Consider the following 21036-nt stretch of genomic DNA (forward strand, 5'->3'; position numbering starts at 1 on the left):
GCCCTTCTCCTTAACTGATGTCGTGTGCCTCGTGCGCCGGTCAAGCCGTGTTCCCTGTCTCGTTCGACCCCTCGATCACTGCTGGTGGGGCCGAGCGTTGAGCTGACGTCAGCGATCTACCCAACGTCAGTAGTGCGTGGTTTGCGGGAGGCTGTGTTTCCTGGACTTGTCGGAGACAGCGAAACCAAACCTGCGGCCGACCTACGACGGTATAAAGGCTGTATAACTAATATGTACGCGTCCCTGCAAACGTACGCGAATACGGTTCCTGTAAGGGAGCGAGCCCTGTCGCCCGGCCTCTATAGCTCTCCGAAGGCCTTGGCGGCATGAAGGATAGCTTCGATCCGGTGGACTATGGTCGGCGCAATCGCAAGCAAAAGCACCCGCGTCCTGGGTTGCCGCCGCGGCCGCCGAGGCGGCCGAGGGGCTCCTCGGCGCCCCCTTCCGACGTCCAGCGGCCATCTCAAATGTCTGCAGTTGGTGCGCGCAATATTCTCCCTCCCACCATTCTTCTCTCTTTTCGTCCTTTTCTTCTAATTTTTAGGGTGTTCCATCCCAAGAACTGGTAGTTCTTGGGTCGTTTCTTGATGTTGAGCATGTGTGTTTTGGAAGTATGGTCAATTTATGCATCGTCCGAGTTCGCATATGGTGGGACTGTTATAGGTAATGGGCGAACGGTTGATTGGTTTTCACGGCCCTCGTCATGCTGCAAAATGAAATTTCAATTGGATTCGTTGCCCTTCGTTTGGAACCATCCGCAGTTCATATGCTTTCTGGAATCGGACGCAGAGCGTCAAGAACGTTTCGACCGAATCGATCCCGGTGTCATTCGCCACCCCTGGTCGTTCTTTCTGGTTTGTGCTTGTTGTCTGATGCGGGTCTGCTCCTGCAGTCGCTTTCTTGGACCGGGAGGGGCGTGATACGTGGCCTTTGTTAGGTTCTGTGTGTTTCTTGGTCTTATCTTTGGTCGGTGGATGTGTTTCATATCTGTTACCGGATGAAACCGTGGTTTTAGTAGCCTTAGTTTCGAAGGTTCGGTTTTTCTTGCTGCATGTGTCGTTTTTGGGTAAGTTCTTGGTCTTTATGCAACAACATCAGCTATTCCTGTTCGTAGAGAGTCTACACAAACCTGAAGCTCCAAATCCAATCAGATTTTGTGCATTTTAATTTAACTCTTTGGTCTGGAATGTTGAACGTGCCAGTTTGGGTTTGTAATGATTTTGGTAAATGCATGATTTCTTGTTCGAAGAAGACTTCTTTTAGAATTGTTGGTTGCGGTGCTACTTGATCAATACAACCGACTTTGAATCCTGTAGCTTCTAGGCATGGTATCCGTGTATGATTGAATCTAGTCAGAAGAAAACATAAAGTGTCTTGTTGTATCCTACGTAACCCTGTTTCTATAGCTTAGCCAATACAACTTTGTGTAAAGGAATCCATTTAGGAAGGGAAGAACATGTTCATCCTTGTGAATATTTGACCATGAAAAGTTTTTCCGTATGACTTGTTAAAATAGAGAAAATGTCGCCTGCTGTTCTGTGGATTCCAAACCTTGGTAGGTCGGCATGCACGATCTAAGAAATCTTTTCTCTTTATCCATTTATGACAAAAGGCTAAATGTCTTTGAGCGTTAGAGTTTAAATATTCTGTAATTCATCTGTTGAAGATTCACAACGCAGTTTTGGCATGATGATTCAAATCTGATGATCCTGATCCCTACTGATCCTTCTGAACATAAGGCGAACGGCAAATCATGTCGTTCCGAGGCTTCGATAAAATCATCCTACTTTTGAAAAAGAATGATCGTACCACATAGTTTTTCGTAGTATGATTGATGCATTCACAGGTTGATTTTAATTCATATTATTAGTTTGTCTCTTTGTTGTAAGCATTTGTGAGTACCATCAATTGTTTTCTGTCTACCATTTGAAATGTCCTGAAAATGTATGTGTCTTCTCATGGGGACACTTTGTCCTCCGATAATTAAAAAAGAACAACATGAGCTAGCATTATTTTATGACTCTCAATCTGGAGATTGGAACTCTTTAATCAGGTTCTTAATTGCTCGATTGAAATAGGCACTCTTGCCGATGTGTCAAAATCACTAAATGCTGTTACTTTGTGGTTATTCATGGTTTGAGATTTTTCTAGTCAATGAATGGAACAGTTATCATTTTTTTTTATCCAAAAAGCAATTGTAATTGTTTGTATGTCTCAGACTATTCAGTGAAGCTTCTTGGTCGGGCAATAATGTCTCAGATTGGCATGATTACCCGGTCAGGCCTCCCTTCGTATGCTTATCCTGGTATGATTACCAAGTCAGGTCTCCCTTCACATGATTATCCCGGTTCGACAAAAAGAATTGAAATCCCAAATGAATTGGTTAAACCTCTTTCTCTCTTTCTATTTTTCACTTTTCTTGAACAAAATGGCCTTTAACAAAACTGATTCGTTTTCTATATTTCTGGATTTTCCTGCGTTTCTAAAAATTCGATCTGATGATCCATACCGTGCTTTCTCAGGTTGGCATTATCATTGGCAAAACTGGAGAAACGATAAAATCTATCCGGCTCAACTCAGGGGCCAAGATTCAAGTTACCAGAAATATGGAAGCAGGTCCCAATTCTCTGACCACAACCGTGGAACTTAATGGTACTCCTGAACAGATCAGCAGCGCAGAGAAGCTAATCAATGATGCATTAGCCGAGGTAATGTTGAAATGAAATATAAAATGGCAGCATAATGCTAGCCAACGATGCCTAACATATACCTGATTCATGGTGCTGTTCCGTAACTGGCGTAGGGTGGTTTTGGGGGTTCCAACATCATTTCTACTCAAGAGTCTGGAGACATGGAGCCTGGCCCGGAGCATTGTCACACGAAAACTCCAAAAGACATGGTGAACTTATTCTGCTGGATACTTATTGAAAATTTTGTTCTTTCATTATGGAACACTGGGCCTGTGTCGGTTCCAGATTGGACAAGTACTTTGTAAAGTTGGTAGCACCATAGAAAACATGCAAGCTAGATCTGGTGCTCGTATGACAATTTGGCTGCTTCTTGTCTTTCTATTTGTAGCTTATTCTAGATAGTGAATCAAGGACTTAGCTGGTTTTGAGCATGGAAATTACCAATTGTAGGTCTCATTTTTTTCATTTATGTAAATATTATTGCATTGTGCTCGTCAACCAGGCAAATTTTCGTTCGAAACTTTCAGTGAGAATTCTTTAGTTCTCATTAATGTGATTGTTCTCCAGTATTACACATTGTTGCACTTTATGCTGATCATTGGTATAAGTCCAGATGTACTTTTAGGAATAAGGGATTGCTTCATATGGTCATATAAATACTCTAATCTTTGTTTTTCTAGTTCATTCTTATTGCAATTCAAACATATCAGTGGTAATTACTTTCTGTTGCTTTCTAAACTACAATAAATTGACTTCAGGCGAGTCCTTCGCATCTGCCCTCTGGTGGTATGTCTACAGAAAGCAGGGCATATTTAGTTGGTCTGATGGGGAAGTTTGAAGCAGCAAAACAAATTGTCAATCAAATTATTAAGGTATGAAAGACATGTTATGCTTGTTGTGTAACCTGACGAAATCCTTTCTCCAAATTACTAGAGCTATTGCTTGGATAATTTAACTTTTCAGCTTTCAAAAAAGTACATGTGGGCCTTCCATTTCTAAAGATTTTCGTTGTCATGGAAATTTAACTTGCCTGGTATTTATGTCTATAATTGTTTGCACTCTGCAATAATTGTCGAGGTTAGTTCCTGACTAATTATTTGGATACTGAGCTTTAATTTTCATGGGAAATACTGAAGGATTTAGCATAGTGTTGGAAATAAAAAAATTTACATTGTCAAAGGGAGCACGTTTGATCTTCTTGGCTTGGCACTGGTATGTTACTGAACCTTAAATCCCTGGACTGTTAAGCGATGCTAAGGGGAGAAGACTGGAAGCTGTTTATAGTGGTTTTTGTCGAGGGCTTATCTAAACATGTCTCATGATTTGATAGACAGAGTCGAGGTTTTACATTCTAGATTATAATAAGAAGCATTACTAATTGTTTATGTACATTCTCAGTACCAGCTGCTAAAAGTAACTATTGTCAATAATATACAGTTATTTTTTATGACAAATACTGCTAAAGGAGTTATTCGTTGTGCTGGGGAGACTGAGGAACTGTCATAGGTCCTGCTATCTAGTTGAATCTGGTGAATAGCCGATATGCTTCTTATTTTTTTCCTTTCATAGTTTATCTAATTGCACATCAACAATGTCTTCAAGTTATCCTGGAACATAAAAATTAGTAGCTTGTTTTAACTTAATGTGAACTGATAGAAATCACATCTGATGGACAGCTGATCTTCTTTTTTCTTCCTTCATGGTTTTAACTAATTAGACGTGAACAATGTCTTTGACATGTTCTCTGAATGATTAGCTTGGAACATAAAAAAATTAGTAGTTTGTCTTAGTATATGTGAATCGATAGAAATCACATATGATGGAATATCATCATTAATTGTTGATTTATTAAAGCAGTTTGGTTGTAAATAAATTAGTCATAACACTTGAAACGACTTGTGGTTTGAAGTACGTAATGACGAACCAAAGGTCGTTAAAATGAGTATTTGGCGATAGAAGTTTGATTGCCAAAGGAACATTCAAGCACATATCATACTTTTAATATTGACGTTTGCTGAATTTTTATAGATGATAATTCAAGAGGCCTTCTTGTTCCGGTGTAGTTCTTTTTTATTCCGATACGGTGCGTTCTATATTTTCTGTTACATGTGTTAGCAACCAAAAAAATACTGTAAAACAGTGAGCTAACTTTTTGGACAGAGCACTTTTCTTTTGTATTCTATTTTTACATGCTTTTGAACATATAATCTGTAACCCAAATATGTTTTTTTAACTTTTTCCTTTGATTGAGATCTTAAGGGGCATCCGTTCATGTAACGTTGCCTGGTCCTTTTCCTGAGGAATGTCCTGTTATTCTTGTTCTAACCTTCATTCTCTGAAATTTTGTTATTTTACTTTTAAATTTCATTATCCTTACCATATATTTTGTGAACTTCCCTCCAAAAATTGCTTTCATTTCTATATTGGGACATGCTTAATGCTGTCAAATTACATAAAACTATACCTGTGGCTTGTCACTTCAAGTTAATTATCAGTGACATTTAAGCTGCATGCATGTGGTGTTTTTGTTATATATGCATGCATAGAAGTTCCTCAACCAGCAACCCTTGAAGCACACGACCACCCACAGTTGTGTTCAAAATGGAAATGAAAGCAAGCTTGCAAATCCATCTATCAGTGTGGCATACTTTTAGTCGTTAGCATCAGCTGCAGGTGGCCTTCGTATGCATGCCATGAAATTCTTGATTGTTGGTTTCTGATCGTGCACATTATTGTTGCAGCACATTTCTTTAATCATACATTGTCACTCTGGCCTCCTGGATCATGTTATCCATCTTCCGATTGTGGAAATCATGCAAACCACAGTGGTTGTTCTTGCTGACAGGAGTTTCTACTTTCAAACTTATTGGTACTTATGAATAGATTAGCAGCACAGAGAAATTAATCAATACTGTTTTGGCTGCGACTGTGTTTAAATGATATATAAGGGCAACAGAAGTCTGGCCAATGGCCCCTAATATATATCTGCTTCATGACGCTGATCCATCACCACTGGTGTAGGGTGATTCTGGGGATCCTGGCATCAGTTTTGCTCAAGAACTTGGAAGCGTAGAGCCTATTGCTCAGAAGTTTCAGATGAAAGTTCCAAATGACAAGGTAAACATATTCTGAAAGACACTGAAAAGAATGAATTCAGCATATGAGGCTTCCACCAATGCATCTGAGGAGGGTCAACTCTTAACATACGCTGTTAGAAAATTTTGTGCTTTCAGTGTGTAGTTTCCGTCTCGTCTATTCCAAGTTGGTCTAGTAATTGGTAAAGGTGGATATGTAAAACCTCCCTCTCTTTTGGTTTTTCACTATTCGAAGACGCAGGTGCCATTGCAAAAGATGATTCGTTTCTTGAATTCTGGATTATCTTGAGTTTCTAAAAATTTGATCTGATAATCCTTCATGTGCTTTCTTAGGTTTATGCAATCATTGGCAAAAGTGGAGAAACAATAAAACACATCCGGCTTGAGTCAGGAGCCAAGATTCAATTGACTAAAGATACGGATGCAGGTCCCAATTCACCGACTATGGTGGTGGAACTTAATGGTACTTCTCAACAGATCAGCAGCGCAGAGAAGCTAATCAATGATGTGTTAGCGGAGGTAGTGTTGAGCATAGGGCTGGTCAATGATGCCTGACATATACCTGATTCATGATGCTGATCCATGACTGGCGTAGGGTGATTTGGGGTGTTCTGATGTCATTTCTGCTCAAGAGTCTGGAGACATGGAGCCTGACGTGGAGCATTGTCACATGAAAATTCCAAAGAACATGGTGAATTTATTGTCACAGATACTTCTTTGAAAATTTTGTTCTTTCATTATGTGGCACTGGTCCTGTGTCTATTTCAGATTTTGCAATAATTGCAGAGATTAATTCCTGACTAATTGTTTGGATTCTGAGCTTTAATTTTCATGGGAAATATTGAAGGATTTAACTTAATGTTGGTAACCAAACAATTTACATTGTCTAAGCAAGCACATTTTATCTTCTCGGCTTGCACTGGTATGTTACTCAACCTTAATTCCTTATCGACTGTTAAGGGATGCTTAGGGGAGAATCCTGGAAGCTTTTTATAGTGGTTGATGATGAGGGCTCATTTTATAGACAAACTTGAGGTTTTATAATCTAGATTATGATAAGCAGCATTATTAACTGGTATACTTGCATTCTCCCTATCAGCTGCTAATTGTAACTACTGTCAATAATATACAGTAATACTAAATTTCCACATTTTTTATGACAAATACTGCTAGGAACTATGCATTGTTCTATAGAGAATCTAGAACTGTCATAGCTCCTGCTATCTAGTTGAATCTGGTGAATAGCTGATCTTCTTGTTTTTTTCTTCCTTCATAGTTTATCTAATTGCATGTCAACAATGTCTTCAACATGTTATCTGAATGATTATCTTGGAACATAAAAATTATTAGTTTGTCTTAAATATATGTGAATTGATAGAAACCACATTTGATGGATCGTCATTATTAATTGCTAATCTTTTAAAGCAGCTTGGTTGTAAATTAGTGATAACACTTGAAACTACTTGCGGTTTGGTGCACGTAATGACGAACCCAAGACTCCTAAAATGAGTATTTGGCGATAGAACCAAAGGACCATTGGAGTATAGAATTGACTTTTCATGAGAAAGCTTTGTATGCTTTGTTTCATACTTTTAATATTGACGTTTTTCTGAATTTTTATAGATGATAATTCAATAGGCTCTATCTTTCTCTTGTAGTTCTTTTATATTCTGATATGGTGTGTTCTATACTTTCTTTTCTGTTACATGTGTTGTGTTATATACTTTATTTAGCAATAAAAAAATACTGTAATATAGTGATATACTTTTTGGACAAAGTAGTTTTCTTTTGTATTTCTATGTTTACATGCTTTTGAACATATAATCTGTAACCCAAATATGTTCTTTTTTCCGCTATAACTGAGATGTTAAGGCGCATTTGTTCGCGTAACTTTGTCGGGTCCTTTTCCTGAGGAATGTCCTGTTGTTCTTGGTCTAACCTACATTTTCTGAAATAATTTTTTTTTATTTCAAAATTTCATTATCCTTACAACTTACTTTGTGAATCCTCCCTTAATGCTGTCAAATCAGAGAAAAATATAACTGTGATTTGAAGTTAATTATCAGTGACATTTAAGCTGCCTGCATGTGGTGTTTTTGTTATAAATCCGTGTAAAGAAGTTCCTCATCCAGCGGCCTTTGAAGCATACGACACCTGCGCAGTTGTGGTCAAATGGACATGAAACCAAGCTTTTGCAAATCCATCTATCAGTGCGGCATACTTTTAGTCATTAATATCAGCTGCAGGTGACCATCATATGCAGTCCATGAAATTCTTGATTGCTGTTTTTAAATTGTGTACAATTTTGTGGTAGGACATTCTTTTAATCATACATCATCACTAGGGACTCCTTGATCACGTTATCCATCTTCCGGTAGCGGAAATCTTGCGAACACAGTGGTTATTCTTGCTGACATCTGAACTTATTGATACTTATCAGCAGTGCAGAGAAGTTAACGAATGATGTGTTAGCTGGGATATTGTTGAAACGATATATAATAGCTAATGGCGCCTAATATAATACTGATTTATGAAGCTGATCCATCACGACTGGTGTAGGGTGGTTCTGTGGATCCTGGCACTGCTTTCGCTGAAGAGTCTAGTAGAATGGAGCCTGGTGCTAAGTGGTTTGAGATGAAACTTCCAAACAACAAGTTAAACTTTATTCTCATAGACACTGAAAAAAATGAACTCCATGTGCGGGGGATCTGCCAATGAAACGTCTGAGGAGGGTCCATTCTAACATAAACCGTTTGCTCTTTTGCTCTTTCAGTTTTTTCAATTTTCAAAGATAACAATTACCACTGAAAAAGCTGATTCGTTTCCTGAATTCTGGATTCTCTTGAGCTTCTGTAAATTTGTTCTGATAAACTTTCCTGTGCTTTCTTAGGTTGGTGTAATCATTGGCGAAAGTGGAGAAACAATAAAACGCATCCGGCTTCAGTCAGGAGCCAAGATTCAATTTCCTAAAGATACGGGTGCAGATAGCGACTCACTGACTACAACGGTGGAACTGTATGGTACTATTGAACAGATAATGAGCGCTATGAAGCTAATCGATGATGCATTAGCTGAGGTAATGTAGAAATGATGATATATGAAATAGCAGTATAAGGCAAGAAAATGATGCCTAATATATATACCTGATCCATGACATGATGCATTAGCCAATGGTGCCTAATATAATACTGATTTATGATGCTGATCCATCACTACTGGTGTAGGGTGGTTCTGTGGATCCTGGCACCGCTTTCGCTAAAGAGTCTAGCAGAATGGAGCCTGGTGCTGAGTGGTATGAGATGAAATTTCCAAGCGACAAGGTAAACTTTATTCTGATAGGCACTAAAAAAAATGAACCCCGTTTGCGAGGGATCTGCCAATGAAAGGTCCGAGGAGGGTCAATTCTAACAAACTGTTTGGAACTTTTGTGCTTTCAGTGTGTAGTTTCAGTTGTCTATTCCAGGTTAGTCTAGTAGTTGGTAAAGGTGGATACACAAAACCTCTTTTGCTCTTCCGGTTTTTTCATTTTTCCAAGATAACAATTACCACTGAAAAAGCTGATTCGTTTCCTGAATTCTGGATTCTCTTGAGCTTCTGTAAATTTGTTCTGATAAGCTTTCCTGTGCTTTCTTAGGTTGGTGCAATCATTGGCGAAAGTGGAGAAACAATAAAACGCATCCAGCTTCAGTCAGGAGCCAAGATTCAATTTCCTAAAGATACGGGTGCAGATAGCGACTCACTGACTACAACGGTGACAATGTATGGTACCATTGAACAGATGAGGAGCGCAGAGAAGCTAATCAATGATGCAATAGCTGAGTCTAGAAGAACGGAGCCTGGTTCTGAGTTGCTTGAGATGAAACTTCCAAGCGACAAGGTAAACTTATTCTGATAGACACTGAAAAAAGTGAACTCCGTGTGTGAGGGATCTGCCAATGAAAGGTCTGAGGAGGGTGAATTCTAATAAACTGTTTGAAACTTTTGTGCTTTCAGTGTGTAGTTTCGGTTGTCTGTTCCAGCTTGGTCTAGTAATTGGTAGAGGTGGATATACAAAACCTCTTTTGCTCTTTTGGTTTTTTCAAAGATAACAATTACCACTGAAAAAGCTGATTCGTTTCCTGAATTCTGGATTCTCTTGAGCTTCTGTAAATTTGTTCTGATAAGCTTTCTTGTGCTTTCTTAGGTTGGTGCGATCATTGGCAAAAGTGGAGAAACAATAAAACGCATCCGGCTTCAATCAGGAGCCAAGATTCAATTTACTGAAGATACGGGTGCAGATACCGATTCACCGACTACAACAGTGGAACTGTTTGGTACTATTGAACAGATAACAAGCGCTAAGAAGCTAATCAATGATGCATTAGCTAAGGTAATGTAGAAATGATGATATATAAAATAGCAGTTTAAGGCTAGCAAATGATGCCTTAGATATATACCTGATCCATGACATGATGCTGATCCATGACCGGTGTAGGATGATTCTGGGGGTTGTTTCATTGGTTCTGATAGCACAAGCCTCGATGTTCCTCGGTCACCTTCCATCGACGACGCCCATCGAGGGACTTAATCCAGGAAGAGGTGCGCAAGGCGGAGCCAATGAAGGTACTCCAGCCGCGGATGCTCTTCCAGGTCATGGGCATGACCCACAATCATCATCAGCAGCAGCACCGTCACTACTTCAGGCCACTGATGGGCAGCCTACTCAGCCTGTTGATGGTGAGGGTGAGGGTTCCACCGGTGGGTAAGGCGGGATTCGCAGCAGAGGCAACAGCAGCATCAGCCCACCTAGTGACAGCCTCCTGTGTGTTCCGGTAGCCACACCATCCACGGCACACCCAGGATTCATCCACTCCGGTTCTAAGGCCGATTGTCTTTTTTTTTTTTTTTTTGTACACCGCACCATGCCCTGCAGTCTGGCCATTCCACTGTTACAGAGCATCTTACTTTTGAAGGAAGAGGAACCTCTCTACTTTGTTCATGATCCCCGATGGATATGTGAAGTCAGTGTTCTGTGATTCGGAGAGCTGAGGGAGTGGTTCATGTCCAAAATTCAATTTGTAGCAGACAAAATTGAACTGAATAATCATGAGTTGATCAATTTTGTTTTGTGCAAGTCATGTAATAATACTATGGATCTTTATGGCAATATTACTAGTACTGACAGATGATTACTACAAGGTATTGAATGTGTCCTCGGACCAAATGTCTTTACACTGGTGGAACACTAATCAAACCGTGTGAAGAAACTAATGGTAAGAGATTGTTTTGTTTTGTTTGTTTCTTAGATTAAATATGTATTAAGAAATCGAACATCAATTCGATCTAAAAATTTAAACATGTGAAGAAGCTAATAGAAAGATGGTAAGATATTTTTCTTTTTAACTACTGACTAGCATCAGTCTTGAGTTTATAGCAGCAATATGTGCTCGTCTCTCGCATACCAATATTGATTTGGTATAGCCTGTCATACCAATATTGATCGACCAATATGTGCTCGATCATATAATTCATGCATAGCCTGTCAACACAACCGATCACATAATTGAGCCTGTTTTAAACACAAACCTGCAGACTCCGGCAGCAACAAGAAGAAGAAGAAAGAAGAAGAAGAAGAAGAAGAAGAAGAAGAAGACTCTCTCTCTCAATCAACATCCTCCTCCTCCTCCTCCTTGCGTTACAACATCGTGCCATCTCTCTCTCTCTCAATCAACATCCTCCTCGTCCTTGCGTTACAACATGGTGCCACCTCAAAAGGACCGACTGGGTTCGTACCACCACCGCACGACCTGTTTGTTGCCTGCATCGCCTGGATTTGATTTTGGCCCCAAAGCCAACTCATATGATCCCTCACGCACACATTTAAGAAAGGATTTGGTGGGTTGCGACGTCTGTCTGTCTGTCTGTCTGTGTGTCTGTCAGGGCGTCATTCGGCGTGGGTAAATGGGAAACAGCACACAAGAAAGCAACAAAAAGAATCCATTAAACGGCTCCAAATCCTTTTCCTTGGATTACGAGGCATACGATGCTCGCCCACCAGATTTCTGTCTCCTGCTCCTCCTTTGTTGCTTCTATTCATCCCCGTCGGCGTTCGATTCACCTCCACACTCTTCTTCTCCTTTTTCTATTCTTATTTTAAGATAAAAACACTTCTTCTGTAGAACCGACTCGGCATCACTATCGCAACACAAAACAAAAAGGATCGAAATGGGACGGTGATTATATAATGAGCTATGTAATATTGCTGTATCTATGTCTTAACTACCTACCTATCATTCTCAAAAACTATAGATTCTTCTTCTTCTTCTTCTTCTTCTTCTTCTTCTTCTTCTTCTTTGAATAATATAACTTTATATAAATCTCAATTTATTAAAAAAATAAATCTATAATTCTTTTATCATTATATTTTTTTTAAATATATTTTATTCGAAAAAAGATGAGAAGCTCATCGGCACCGTTAATTCTTCGATTTTCAGGTTAGAAGAAAAAACTCTATGGAAATTCTTTCCGATTGTTCCTCGTTACACACTTTAATCACCCTACTTCGTGTAGTTACTAATTTTTCACTCATAAATAAATAAATAAATATCATTGAACTTTATTTTTTTTTTATGTATGAACAATAATATTACATGTGGTTCTTAAAAAAAAGAAAAAAATGGGTGTCTAACACTTTACGACTATTGAGACATGAATTAACGAGTCGAAAATGATAGGTCGAAAAGATTAAAAATTCAAAATTTTATCGAAAAATTTTACACAAAATATGTATTAAAATATTATTGCAAATAAATATAAGGTTGGAAAGGAATATTAGCTGTGCATCCTTCTTCTTACAAGGAAGCGATAAGACAGGAGGACAAGTCCAACTATGAGTTCAATCAATGATCCAATCATTCTAATGCAGCATGAAAAGCTGAAGTTAGCTTTCCCACACTGCTCCCCCAATCCTTTCCCGGTGACGAATATATCAATAGCTCATCAGCCTTTTGAAATCATTCCTTCCTTTCTTCTTCTTCTTCTTCTTCTTTTCGGACTCACCCATTACCATTAATTTAATAGCCACCGAAAAGTAAGTACAACAGAGACATACCAAAACCAACCACAATGGAATCTGATCCAACACGATGCAATCAGTCTCTCTTTCTGTGTGTGTGTGTGTGTGTGAGAGAGAGAGAGAGAGAGAGAGAGATCTAACACACATGAGCAGGACTTCTTAACAGGCTGAGGTAAGATGAAACAGGAACACAGTGGTTTTCACAGCATTCACGAGATTAAACGGGGAGGAAGGAATTTCTAGAGATGCGTAGGAAACAAAGGAAAAGACAGCTCGTGCAACGTCAGAGTTGGCCGTATGGTGTGGGTCTTGATTGTATCCTACCTTGCTTCTCTCGTCCACATACTCTTCTCTCTCTCTCTCTCTCTCTATGCTTTCCTTTGCTTTTCTTCGTCTCGTTCGGGATGGTTTTGTGTGGTAGCAGTTTTGGTCTTCTGTATCAGTTAGCCTTTGGTTTTATTCCGAGCAACTTTGTGGGTTTGTCTCTTCTTTTGACGCTTTGGAGTGAATTATATGTAGTGCTTTCCTGATAGTCTCGTTCTTGTTCTTCTCCTTTCCAGTACTCGAATTGGACCGTCGATGGAGGTCTCACCGTAGTTTGCTTCTCTCCTAATTTAGATCTTAATCGAGGTCCGAAATTTGCCTGAGCGCTTAGGACATCGGAGATCGCTCGTCGCATGAGGACCACTCCATTTTTCATTGCATATATCCGTAGGATGTCCCTCGCAGATAGATGCATGTCGGGAGATGGAGAGCGAGCGATGAACGATGTCACTTTTCCTTAGCTTTGGAATCCGTAGTGCTTTCCTTTTGCAGAGCGATGAGCCGCCCGTAGATCTGCTTGTTTTCTTCCAACGGATCGGCGTTGTATCATCGGCCCTCGTTGGCCTTTCGATTCCTTTTCCGCCTCTCGCCGGACGAGACACTCGACGGTGCTGCTCGGGAGACGATGAAAGGGCTGACGATACAGCAACACCAACCGGCGGACGAGAACATGTCCAATCTCACCTCTGCCTCCGGGGAAGCAAGCGTCTCTTCCAACCAGCAATCCTCCTTCGCCTCCCCGACCCCAAATCCAACCAAGAAAAAGAGGAACCTCCCGGGAAATCCAGGTTCCTTTCTTCTCATCCGCCTGGCTCGATCGTTCTGTCTTAGATTAATTACCATGTTGATTTTGGGGATTTCTTCTGCATCGTAGATCCAGATGCCGAGGTGATAGCGTTGTCCCCCAAGACGCTGATGACGACCAATAGGTTCGTGTGCGAAATCTGCAACAAAGGATTCCCGAGGGAGCAGAACCTGCAGCTGCACAGGAGAGGCCACAACCTCCCCTGGAAGCTGAAGCAAAGAAGCAGCAAGGAGGTGAGGAAGAAGGTGTACCTGTGCCCGGAGGTGACCTGCGTCCATCACGATCCCTCCCGGGCGCTTGGCGACCTTACTGGGATCAAGAAGCACTTCAGCAGGAAGCATGGGGAGAAGAAGTGGAAGTGCGACAAGTGCTCCAAGAAGTATGCTGTTCAATCCGACTGGAAGGCCCACTCCAAGATCTGTGGCACAAGGGAATACAGATGTGACTGTGGCACCCTATTCTCAAGGTAGCAATTTATTTGATCCAAGTACAGATGATATTAGTAGTAGTAGTCGTAGTAGGAGGACGAGGAGGAGGAGGAGGAGGAGGAGGAGGAGGAGGCTCCATTATCGTAGCACTGCATTTACTGAAGCCCCAGAGAACATATCCATCCTAGGCATATTAGCTAGCACTTCTGCTGCTACCTCTGAAAAGAATATTAGTGAGAGAGAAGAAAACTTTGCATCCACCTCTTCCTTCATTCTTCTTGTTTACATGCATTTCCTTCTGTTCTTGGGAGAGAGAAGACCATCCGTGTGTGGGTGTGTGTGTGTTCTTCCGTGCTTTCTCGTTGGCTTTACTATCTGTGTGTGTGTTCTTCCGTGCTTTCTTGTTGGCTTTACTACCTGTGTGTGTGTTCTTCCGTGGTCTCTTGTTGGCTTTATCTTGGTTTGGTTGTCACTTCTGTCGCTGCTGCTGATTGCAGGAGGGATAGCTTTATCACACACAGAGCCTTTTGTGACGCTCTGGCAGAAGAAAGTGCAAGAGCTATGGCAGCAAACCCTTTGACCAATCACCAGGCTCTCCTCTTCTCGCCGGCTGCAGCATCCTGTGAGCCTTCCTCTCTCCAGCCAACCCTCCTACAAAGTTACTTCCCTCACCTGACGAGAGGCGATGAGGCCGATGCCAGCATTCTCGGTAGCCACGGGATGCAGCGAGAGCTGTCGCTCGGAGGAGAACACCAGCATCAACGATTCAACGTCAGATCAACCATCCCACCATGGCTGGTTTGCCAGGGAGCCACCGCTCTGAACATGTTAGACCTCCCTTCTACCGTCTACTCCACCAGGTTAGAAGCGGAGCACGGTCGAGAGGACCCAGTTCCCCATCCTCCTCTTCCTCCAGCGTTCCCCCATGCCTTGGCTCCGTCCCCTCACATGTCGGCCACCGCGTTACTCCAGAAAGCGGCTGAGATGGGTGCAACCATGAGCAGACCTGCACACCTGGGTCTGATGGCAGCTCACGCTCCGAGTTCTGCGCCTTTTGCGGCCGATGGTACTTCCGGCGTCGGTCTTGGGTTGTCCTCATACCGAGACATGGGTCACGGCATCGGTGGTGGACAAGGATCAGCACCTCCTCCTCCGCTTCTTCGAGACATGGTTGCGACCTCGCTTTCCGCAACTCCAGGTTTTCATGGGTCTTTTGAGGATGCAATAAGAGCAATAAGAGAAGCGAGGAATAGCGACAAGAGCGGCCTCGGGAGAAGCCACGGAATGGCCGAGGAAGGAGGTGGCGGGATTAACGATGGGATGACGAGAGACTTCCTGGGACTGAAGGCTTTTCCCCACAGGAACATCCTCAACCTGACCGGGTTGGATCCATGTTTGACCGCCGCCGCCGCCTCCTCCTCCTCCTCCGCCTACGAACAGCAGCAGCAACAGCAACAGCAAAGCAAGAAGCCATGGCACGGCTAGCTACTCTGAGAAACCTGGTACGTCTGTGCTACTCCTTCGCATTAGGTTTAGCAGTCATCTCTGGGTGTGATCAGTCCGAAACAAAATTCATGTTGGATATATGTTTGTTCTTTGTTTTGGTTTCCTATATATGTTTTGATGGAACCATTCGGTCCATACAGATGTGGCACCGTGAAGCCATGTACAGGAATGACAGGCCTACGGTGCACTTGTCATGTCGGGTGGCTCATCCATCTGCGGAGAACGATGGGCGAGTACTACTACTCGGAGAAGAAGAAGAAGAAGAAGAAGAAGCCAATCAATCATTAGCGATCAGGTGAGGTGTTGCCACTCCATTCCTCCTCCTTCCTTTGGCCTACCCATACGGCCATATATAGAGCATAGGATATATGTATGTATCGTCGACGTTGTTGGTAGACGGCTCTGCTTTCTTTATTTCCCTTTTGTTGTTGTTGTTGTTGTTGTTTCTTCAGGACAAATATGAGATGACATGAAATAATAGTCTCTTTCTCTCCTACTTAGAGAAGTTATGTTTCATAATATTAGAGCATGCATGACATGAGTGTTTTTATGTCTAATCTTTCAAGATATATTTCATTACATTACATGATGTATATATGTATATATGATAATTGGGCCATGATATTTTCTTTCTCCAACAAAAGCTCCCACGCCAATATCCAACAACAACAGCGCACAAACACTAGTGCAGATATCACGAGCAAACAGGTGGAGAGGACAGAGAGGAGGGGTTGTAATAAACGTGAAAGACAAACGACCATTCCTGTTGGCTCCTTTCGAGGACAACTTCTTTGAGCTTTTGGCACGCCATACAGACTTTACCTTCTTTTCTGCCTTTGTCTTTAGGCCTTCTTCTTTTTCGCATGTAATGTAAACTTGCCATGGAGATGCATGTTTCGCCTTCTTCATACTTGCTATTCCACCCTTCGTTCGTCTGATCATTGCCTTCCTCCTCCTCATGCTACATAGCACTATACTCTCCCTAGTAAGGCTGCGATCAGATGCCTTTTGCATACATCAACACACAGAGAGAGAGAGAGTAGTGAGGAACACAAGGTTTTGATTAAGAGCTACGAGGGAGAGGGGGGGGCGAAGGAATCTGTCACACGGTACCGATGAGGCCCTTGTTTCTATCTTTTGCTGCCACCTCGACCTATGTGTTGTGGTGGTGGTGGGCATGGTGTCGTCGATAAGGATGTCGAGGCATGAAGACGAACAGCAGCAGCTATCACGAGGTCCGGTAATGCACTGCATGCCACTCCATTCATTCCCCACTTTACTCTCTCTCTCTCTCTCTCTCTCTTCTCTTTGAGCTTCTTCCTCTTTTAAAAAGTTGGTCTACGGAGGCGAAAGAGATGAGCTTGAGGCATTAGGGTTTAGACTTTTGAAGCAGATGCCGTTGACATGAGGTGCTTGCATGATGAATTCGGTATGAGGAAAAAAAGGTGACTGAGTTCTGCAGGCCAAAAGAATCATGATTACGTCCATCCATGTGTTCCAAGCACTACTCCTCTCGCTAGGGTACTTCGGGGAGGAGAGTGGGGAGCGGTCCTTAGGGTTTGGACCAACGACAGTCCAACAAAGACAAAGACAACTCGACAAAGCTCGGGCGATGGCAGCTGAATAGATTACTACATACATAGAATGGTTCACACGGCAATTCCACTTCTCATCACAGTCGGTCACTCGATTGACTAATAATATATGCTATCCACATGGAATACTACAATCTCAACTTGATGAATTGGATTCGTCTATGAGAACACCAGCAGAGTGAATGGCTGAGGCTGCAGCAAGCAAAAGGCTCCCTGCTTTGGTCCTATCACATGGAGGAATCGACGCCATGGGCACACGACTAAAGAATACCAACACCACGCAAACAGCGGTACGGAGATCAGACGAACAGTACCGAATGCTTTGTCCTGAAGCTTTTACTTCTGCCTGGGAATGCTGCAGCATGTGAAGACCAGCAGGAATGCTACTCGCTGCTTGCTGTCATGAATCCGATTACCTTCGGGCGCCATTCGTCGTCAAAGAAGTGCGTCTTCCGAGCGCACCTCCGCTGCAGTACGTGCGAGGTTTCTTCTGTTCTTCTCTGGTTTCATCTGGACGGTATGGACTCCCATGAAGAGAGAGAGAGAGAGAGAGAGAGAGAGAGAGAGAGAGAGAGAGAGGTCTGATACGTGTGCGGTTCCATGCATCACCATCATAACGCTGTCTGTGAGTCGGGGGGTATCATTGGAGGGGACGAAAGGAGGAGAAAGCTGGCACGAGCAAAGGCTGAGAAAGAGGTCGTCTGGGGTTGACGACTTGGGTAAAAGACATGACTGGTTCGGGACCATCGACGTGACGTGTTCATGCTCGGCTTCCATTTCATCCGTATGCAACCATCATGAGGCATATGACAGACAGTGGATGCGGATGTGGCTGTGGGGTCCGCAGGTCACGAGCCCATGCAAAAGCTTCTGACATCAATGCACCATCCACTGGTCAACACGGACATCGATGCGGAGATGCGTTAGATTTATCTGATAGAAATAATCTTTTAAAATTATTTAAGATTATACGAACGATATAATATTTAAAAATAAAATAATTAATATTAATGATTTGAAGAGACTAAAAAAGATCTCGCTTGGAGCTTATTCATAACAATCTAATGGGCTCTACTCAAACACCATCTCATTCAGGTTCTCGTTATGTACTTCTCGATAGTTTTACAAGGTTCACTTGGGTTTATTTTGTGAAAAAAAAAATCAGAATTTAATGGTACAATTATCATGACATATAATATTATTCACCAAGTGAAAAAAGAAAATACTATTATAATTTCAAATAAAGATAATGATCCTATTACATTGAAGAGTACGTACCATATTTCAAGTACGAGAAAAAATCTTTTCTCTATTGTAAATGCAGTCGATGTTGAAAATTATATTCTTTTTGATCCTAAAAAAATTAAGTTTCTTCACAATATAAAAGAATTAAATATATATATATAGTACATACGGTTAAAAGGGTTAAATATTTATATATTTTATCAACGTCAACATGTTATGTTGATAAGATGAGTATAAATAATGGTACATCAATTTGGCATGCTAGACTTGGTTATATAATTTTTTTTAAATTAAAGATTATGATGCAGAAAAGTTTAGTAAGTGGTCTTTCCAATATTATTACTTTTAGTGGTAATGAAGTTTGTGAAAGATGTTAAAATGGCAAAGCACATAAGCAATCTTTTGATAAATCACTTTGTAGATGTAAATCTCGTTTGGAGGTTATTCATAGCAATCTAATGGGCCCTACTCAAACATTATTTTATTCAGGTTCTCACTATATGCTTCTCTTTATTAATAATTTTACAAGGTTCACTTAGGTCTATTTTGTGAAGGTAAAATCAGAATATTTTTTTTTAATTTTAAGAATTCAAGTTAACAGTTGAAAGTGCTCTTAAAAGAAAAATTAAAAGATTGTGCTATGATAATAATGGCGAGTTTACTTATGATAGATTCTTCTAGTTTTTCAAAAAGTATGATATCGAAAGGAAACTTACATTAGCATATACACCACAACAAAATGAGATGGTTGAACGAAAGATTCGACATCTTATGTAAATGTTGGCTTTATCCAAAAAAATTTACCCAAAACCTTATGAGTAAAAGGTATAGCATGTGTAACTTATGTTGTTAATTGAACTTCTCTTATTCTAATCAATTTGAAGTCTCCATATGAACTCGGTGAGAAACCAAATGTTAAATATTTTAGAATATTTGTTCTTCATGCTATGTTCATATACTAGACTTTTTAAAAAGCAAGCTTGATGCAAAGGTTAAGAAATACATTTTTATTGGCAGTGATGAAAGGAAGAAAGATTAAAAATATATAGAACCATAAACATATAGGTATATGGTATCTCGAGATATTGAGTTTGATAAAATTTTTTGTTATTATGCTTCATAAATAATTTTTTTTAAAAACTATCAATCATAATAATGAAAGTGATACATTTTCAAAATATATGGTTGAGATTCCTTTATCATCTAATACTCTGTAGATTTTGGCTCATCTTCTTCCTCATATATATATCTTTGCTCTTATTAGTTTTTCATCACCAATGAATTAAAATGATAAGGAGAGTAATGATGTTAATAAACAAGAAATTCTAATATTGAGAAAATCAAAAAGAACAATTGTTAAACCAACAAGTTATAGAGATAATGTAAACACACATCATTATTTTTTTTCTAAACCAATTGACGATCTTGAGCCTGTTAAATCTTAAATTTTGATGATGAGTTTATGGATTAATATGCTTTTGAGATAAGTGATGCAAGAAATATTTCAATCACAGACTCGAACCATCAAAGTACAAATTATCGAAGTAGGAGAATCAAACGTTGGGCCAGAAAAATATCATGTTGGAAATTGAACGTCGGGCCAGAGGATTGGTCGACGTGCCGAAGATTGGACTTCGTGCTATAAGTTTGAGCATCGTGTCGGAAGGATCGGGTATTGCATCAAAAGATCAAATGCTATGGCAAAGTCGATATGCCAATAGGTTGAGCGATATATCGAATGAAAGGACGATATACTAAAGGTTTGGATGAAGTGTCAAAAGATTGGATGACATGCCGAAATAGCATACAACATGTTGAAAGCTTCATAATTATGCCGAATATGTGGTTAGAATATTAAAGTCTTGATCAAGATATTTTTGGGTCAAATTGAGTTGGTATTGGGTCGAAACTATGCCAACTTATCAAGCACCCATTAGGTTTGAACCAAGGCAGAATTGGATCTATTAAAAGGTCAAATCAGTGACTTAAAGTAGGCTTGGGCAATGGTACTGCCAGGCCTAGGTGATGGTATCGCCTAAGTCACTCGAAAAGGACTGAAGTGTTCTTTTTCGACGGTTTCGACAATACTATCGCCCATGTCGATAGCAGTACCACCTAGGCCGACGATGGTATCGCTAAAGCTTGGATTCTTGGCTTCGTCACGATCGGTAGTACCATTCGGCGCTAGTGATAATACCACATAGTGCCGACGGTAGTACCGTTAGTATTCTAAAATTTTGGGGATTTAAAATTTTTGGCTCCATTCATGAAGCTTTTTGGGGTTTATAAATATC

The 21036-nt window shown here is 40.7% G+C and overlaps 2 protein-coding genes across 5 annotated transcripts; both read left to right on the plus strand.

The window, feature by feature from the left end:
• The first annotated feature begins 261 nt into the window (after positions 1-261).
• LOC135671435 (uncharacterized) lies at positions 262-10883 on the plus strand. 3 transcript variants are annotated; one of them, XM_065179546.1, is made up of 13 exons: positions 262-480; positions 2219-2382; positions 2523-2708; positions 2804-2899; positions 3449-3562; positions 5712-5807; positions 6119-6304; positions 6381-6476; positions 8676-8861; positions 9010-9105; positions 9420-9662; positions 9969-10154; positions 10260-10883. In XM_065179546.1, the coding sequence occupies exons 1-13, from the start codon at positions 327-329 to the stop codon at positions 10350-10352; spliced, it is 1896 nt and encodes a 631-aa protein (XP_065035618.1). In that variant the 5' UTR covers positions 262-326; the 3' UTR covers positions 10353-10883. The 3 variants fall into 3 exon arrangements, with proteins under 3 accessions (XP_065035618.1, XP_065035619.1, XP_065035620.1); XM_065179548.1 differs by having other exon boundaries at positions 444-480; positions 2219-2305; positions 10260-10487; XM_065179547.1 differs by lacking the exon at positions 2219-2382 and having other exon boundaries at positions 10260-10487.
• Positions 10884-13047: 2164 nt separating this feature from the next.
• On the plus strand, positions 13048-16398 carry LOC135671501 (protein indeterminate-domain 7-like). Of its 2 annotated transcripts, none has more exons than XM_065179673.1 (5): positions 13048-13316; positions 13400-13951; positions 14038-14434; positions 14894-15898; positions 16043-16398. In XM_065179673.1, exons 2-4 carry the CDS (start codon positions 13789-13791, stop codon positions 15879-15881), a joined length of 1548 nt encoding a protein of 515 aa, XP_065035745.1. In that variant the 5' UTR covers positions 13048-13316; positions 13400-13788; the 3' UTR covers positions 15882-15898; positions 16043-16398. The 2 variants fall into 2 exon arrangements, with proteins under 2 accessions (XP_065035745.1, XP_065035746.1); XM_065179674.1 differs by having other exon boundaries at positions 13048-13312.
• Positions 16399-21036: the final 4638 nt, after the last annotated feature.

The sequence above is a fragment of the Musa acuminata genome, unplaced genomic scaffold (assembly GCF_036884655.1).
Source record: "Musa acuminata AAA Group cultivar baxijiao unplaced genomic scaffold, Cavendish_Baxijiao_AAA HiC_scaffold_1139, whole genome shotgun sequence".
Taxonomy (NCBI): Eukaryota; Viridiplantae; Streptophyta; class Magnoliopsida; order Zingiberales; family Musaceae; genus Musa; species Musa acuminata.